The sequence below is a fragment of the Thunnus albacares genome, chromosome 13 (assembly GCF_914725855.1).
Source record: "Thunnus albacares chromosome 13, fThuAlb1.1, whole genome shotgun sequence".
NCBI lineage: Eukaryota > Metazoa > Chordata > Actinopteri > Scombriformes > Scombridae > Thunnus > Thunnus albacares.
Window position 1 is genome coordinate 20,255,416 of NC_058118.1, and position 6,000 is coordinate 20,261,415.

General features: G+C 38.1%; 1 protein-coding gene across 1 annotated transcript in view; it reads left to right on the forward strand.

Moving 5' to 3' along the window:
• Nucleotides 1-5,554, forward strand: part of pdlim4 (PDZ and LIM domain 4) — a 47,914-nt gene extending 42,360 nt beyond the window's left edge. The window contains exons 6-7 of the mRNA XM_044370502.1: nucleotides 949-1,087; nucleotides 2,959-5,554. Of these exons, the coding sequence (XP_044226437.1) occupies nucleotides 949-1,087; nucleotides 2,959-3,163 (344 nt within the window). The 3' untranslated portion in view covers nucleotides 3,164-5,554. The remainder of the gene's footprint in view (nucleotides 1-948; nucleotides 1,088-2,958) is intronic.
• Nucleotides 5,555-6,000: the final 446 nt, after the last annotated feature.

A 6,000-nucleotide genomic window follows, 5' to 3' on the forward strand; every position in this document is an offset into this window, starting at 1 on the left:
TGTGAGAAAGTCACGAGAGTGCTGCACATAAAAGATGTTCCATTAGAGTGCATCATTAGGTAATAGAGACATTAATCCCAGAAATAACGTACCCAGCTAATGGCAGGTCTTAATCACAACCTTGAGCAGTCAGAGTCAACTGTTACTGGGAAATTGAAAGTGCTTTGAGTCAGGTGCCAGATATGCGAGGTAATTAGACTGTGGTTAGTGGCAGTGATAGGTGGCCTGTTGGCCCGAATAGCCTCTGCTGGCACATCATCAGTGAAGGAAAGTCACAAACTGCAGTTCATGGCCATGCCCCCACCAATCTATTCTGGTGCACTTGGAGGAGCTTCAGATACCCAGGATAAAATATGCCTCTTTCATGCATTCCAGTCAAGCATAACTAAACGCTTGATGGTTGGCATTGATCGCTCTTAATAAAAATGCCATTCATGGGAAGGCAGCAAACTCTGTCTACCATCATGATTTATAGCTCATGTGTTAGTTTTTACAAACAGCCATTGTTTGTGCAATTGTAACAACATGAATGTGCATTATATATTGAAATTAAATTAGTTAAATAGCATTTGATTGAGTTGGTGTCTTGATGTAGGTACAGAACTGTTTCTCTCGGCCAAAAAATAGATATGTGTTGAATTTGAAAGTAAATGTTCAAGAAGTGTTTGTTTTACCAGATGTTTAACAAAAAATGCATCCAACCGTTTTTGTCAGTAAGATGTCATGTTATAACTCACCTTATATTGGCAGCAGATATCATGTGATTGCAGCATATTGATGTAAAGTTACCAGAGGCCCACAGCGAAGGTGTTCATGTTATGTCAGCACCGTGAATTATCAGAGCATATTGTACATGTATAGTGCGCATGCTTCTCTGGCCTGTGAATGGATTATGGTGTAGTTTCCAAAGTCTCTGTGTTTATTCTGTGCTTATTTTCTTATTTCTAGGTGTTTCCCCAACAGAGAGAATGAGAAACTTAAAGTCTCCGGTCAGGTCTCCAATCCCCAAGCTCGGAAGCCCCATCCCCAGCCCTATGTCTGGTCTCCAGAAACTACCCCAGTGCACACGCTGCTGTAATGGTATTGTGTAAGTATTGTACACATGTTGGTTTTAATTTTTAAGTAAAAAACAATAAGTGTCTGTGAAGATTTGCTCTCATCCAGGTCATGGTTGACTTAGCCTTTCTGGATATAAATACCAAAAAGTGAATAACACAAGTTAAGTCTGGAATTTGGTCATACAGGTATAAGTCAGACACTCCTGTTAGAAGTCTGTGATTTCTTTTTGAGTCTATTAAACACAGACCATTCAATATATCTAAAATGTTTTCTTTATACTTTATATTCCTATTTAATATACCCCCATCAATTTAAGACGTCCATTTTTATTGCAAAAAGTAGCTTGCATAACTTGAATCTATACCAGTGACCAAATTGTGCATCTTAATGGTCAAAAATAATGGTTCCTCAGGTCTACAATTACACATTACTGAAAATACACTAAATATAAATGATTTATTCTCAGATTTGCAATTTTATTCCCCATCTGGAAGTTAGATTTCTCCCTCCTGTTTTATCACCCCGTCTGTAGTCATAAAGTTTAAAAGTTGAACTGTGTAAGGTGAGTCAAGGTTCTTCCCTGACTCTGAAACAAAGAGTCAAGGAAGAACCTTGTCACACAGGTGGACCTGCACCAACAGGCCTTTCACAGGTACTCGGGGAAAATCTATTCCCATTTATCATTTTAATGATTAAACCAAGCCATCCTCCACACCCTTTTCCCACGCACACATGCTGTATACACATATTCTTACCTGCACACATACACATAGGAGCATATACCGTCAACATTAAGTGCTTACCCACACGCACATAGCTCTCTGTCAAAGAAACCACATGCACCGGTAATCCCCCCTCTATAAAAGCAGCTGCAGGTAGGCAGTGATGTCATGGACTTACATTACTCGTTAACAAGAGAGCATTGTAGGTGCTTGCATGGCACAATAAGCCTGTTATGACCTGGGAGCATTTTACAGCCTTTTAAACAAGTACAGAGCACTGTGTCAAGAGTTTATCCTGCATGTCGTGTGGTTAAGATGCAGAAAGAGGTTAAAAAAAGAAGCAGGATTATGACTGAATGGTCGCTGGACCGAATCCACAATCCAAAAAGGAAAGTCTTATAGGGAGCAGTGAATGAACAACGCCCTTAACAACTGCTGTCATTGTGTGACTGATTAAAGCAATAAAATTCCAAATCAACCTGTTTTGATCAGTAGCCAGCCAGCAGAATAAACATGATCTATTCAGCCTCCAGGTATGACAGAATAAATGTGATAAACACAGTATAAATATGGTGAGACATATTCAAATCCTTGCTTGGTTACAGGTGTTATAAAGTGCTTATTTGCATAGATAAGACGAAGCTCAATCAACAACTGTGAGCCAGTCAAAAGCAATTCATCATCATTATTTATTTCCTTTTAAAGTGTTCTGTCTGCTGTGATGATGGCACCTTCCTAAAAAAACTGCAGTAACAGTATGAGGGCGTGTTCTTCCTCATACTGAATATTTCCTCATTCTTCCTTACCTCATACTTCTTCCACTGTCAGTGAAAATACAACTCAGATTTACACTCCAGATCTGGCGCAAAACATATCAAAAAGAAACCACAAGATGAAGAAGAAAAAATAGAAATCTGTCACCCCTAATATGATCTGTGTCACTATCAACAACCAAAGCCTGGATATTAAGGAAGGGATGAAGGACAAGAGACCTTTCAAAAATAAGTCTTAACAGGATCAAACAAAACCCTCTACAGGGGATCAAAGGGGAAAGTCTCTCTTTTTGTCTTGCTGGATTGTTTTTCATTTTTCCTGTTATTTTTAGATTGGCTACATAACTCTAAAGCCTTCAAAAATCTAATACTCTCTCCCTTCATCTTTTCATCTCTTCCTCCAGTGGCACCATTGTGAAGGCCCGGGACAAGCTCTACCACCCCGAGTGCTTTGTGTGCGATGACTGCAGCGTCAACCTCAAGCAGAGAGGGTACTTCTTCATCGAGGACAATCTGTACTGTGAGACCCACGCCAAGGCACGTGTCCAGCCCCCAGAGGGCTACGACGTTGTTGCTGTTTACCCCAACTCCAAGGTGGAGCTTGTCTGAGATGGAGATGGAGCTGGCTATACTGTAATATAACTGGGAAACCAAAATATGGGAGAATGGGGCTACTGAGTATCCTAGCCAAGATTTATCAGGCTCTGTCAAGCAGGAATCCTGATCTTGGATCAATTTTTTGGTTGCAGAGTCGTATGAAATGTGTGTTTCAGTGATCTCAGATCAGAATTTCTACACTGGCAGGCTTGATTATTGCTATGTATATTGAGCATATTGAAATATGTTGAAATAATAAGAGTTGGATCTGGTGAGAATTCCAAAACTCCAATCCGTTAAAACACTGACATTGTACACTATGTTCTGACCTGACAGCCCTCATCTCTCAATCAGTGCGTTTACATTGAATGTAGATACAAGCAAATTACTGAACTAGTTAAGGTAATATCCAGGAAATTTGTTCATATGAACCTTCTTATCTACACATCACAATCACCACATATCACCAGAATATTCCTTGCACATGTAATAACAAAGAAAAAAGACATGCACAGATGGCAAAAGTCAGCAGAAAATTGAATGAGATGTTTGTGCAGTGTGAAATAATTATACCAGCATACTCCAGCTATCTGCTTTTCTAACAATCTGAATCAAATTCAATGTTGCATGACAACTCTCACTCAAGCCTTAAAATGACTAGAAAACCAGTGTGAATGATGTGGGTAATCACAAAAGATTGTTGAGTTGATTAGTGTGTTTGCTGTGAAGAACTGTGCAGAAGAGTTAGTGGTTTTTTTTTCTGACTTTGCAATTAGCTTTTATAGCAAGAGTTTCCCATGCAGCACATCACACCACAAAATGTCAGTCTGTTTTACAAAGCATTTAAGGTATGTATTGTTCAAGTTTTGATTAAGAGGTTTAAAGGTTTAATTGTCTCTTTAACTATGTTACAGTTTCACATTATACTCCTGTTGCTTCTGGACTTTTGCATTTGCAATTTTACATATATGCAGTTTACTTTTCAGACTTTAAGACATAGTTTTTTTAGGCTTTCTATGTTGCAAAACTGGGGAACATCTCTGTTTTTCTGCTCACTTCTCAGTTTTGTAAAACATTAAGCAATAATTCATTATATACAGTTCGCTAACAGATATAATTGTGAGTGTTGGAATGCCAGTGTGCTTTGGTGAAGAGGTTTACTGAACTTTAACATATAGTAAATGCCTCCATATGCAACTATGCAAGCACCACCTGCTGAAATGTAAACAAAACCCTGCAGAACACATCCTTAAAGTTCCATGAGATACACTAGAACTTTTTTTTATAAACAACTAATTGCAAGAAATGAGACTTAAATGATGAAATAACTTCTAGTCTAATGCAGGCATGATACACATTCACATAAGACCCTTAACTAAAGTTCAGCACCTGACTGAGAGAGGAATTTCAACTATCACTCATGTTCACACTGAAGAATTCCTGTTCATAAAGTCAACAGCACGGAGTTCACTGGGTCTGTTTATTAAAAACACTCCAAGTTGACACCAATAGGCTCTTTGCTCCCTGTGACAACTTTTAAAAATGGTTATGTGCATTTGAGACAGGAGACATGGCCATAGAAAACCTCTGGAAACTTGTAAACTGGGACTCCACAGCCTACAACATGTGGGAGCAATATTCACTTTGTTTAGTTTTTTGGATCCACTACACAGATACATTTCTTTGGAAGAGAGAAAGACACAAGTTGGAAGTACCTTATGCATAGTTGTATTCCCTTCCTACTATTAATTCAGATTTCTGGTCACAACCAAGTCTGTGATGCAAATGAAATATATTTCTACATAAGCAGAAAAGGAGGGAGTAAGTGAGAGAGAGCAATGGGGGGAACAGCATGTATTTTCATTTCTTGACAGAAATTCTTTCTTCAACGGGAAAGGAGCATGTCGTTATGAGTGTAACATGTGGCCATCAGTCTTGGCTTATTGTGAATAGTGAAGTAAACTGATTGTAGAGGAGTGGTCTTATTCTTAATTTTAGAAATGTTTTTAACAAAACTACTTTTGTAATTTGAAATGAGAAACTGAATTTTGCAGTGCTTTGATGATATCCATCTTTTTTTTGTTGTTTTTTTAGATATGAACAGTAGCTGCTGGTATGCCATCTATACTAGTTATCTTGTAAATTATGTGAAAAATTATATTGCTACCACATAGTTTTTTTTGGTATTGTACATATTTCTTTCATTGTGATCGCCTTAACATATATAACATGTCCCTTATGTGCTTTTGCATACCCTGTGTCTTTGAACGATTTCCATGCTCTTTGACACAAATCTTCTTCTTGTGTTTAACTTATTGCTTTACCAACACATGTTTTTGTTCTCAATCTTCTTGTTTGCTATTTTTTCAGGATCTAAATAAAATGAGAAGTGCATTACTATGAGAGGATTGTTCACATTCTTCACAGGTCTTAACTGCAGGATTTCCCCACAAAAGATTTCATGAGTTGCACTGTGAAAAACACAAGGGATTCAATTTGTCTTAGTTTTATACCCCATGTTCTGACACGTCAGTTTCTCCATAACACACATTTTAAGACCACCAGGCTGCAATATGTGGGTCTTGCAACCAAAATCCCCAGTCATTCACTTCACACAGGCACTTAAATCTCAGCATAAAATTGTTTTTGTGTCACAAAACCAATTTTATTGCCCATGAGAAGAAGTGTGTTCTTTCAGTTTAGGTCAGCAGCTACCCTGCTGAAACTGTTGTACACTTAGAAATCGTAGTCTGAGGTATTACACACAAAGCCTGTTTCTGGACAGAGTGTAAACTAAACCAGGAGTAGGCCTTAATTTAGAATAGTTCATCCTTGTTTACAAAGTTACT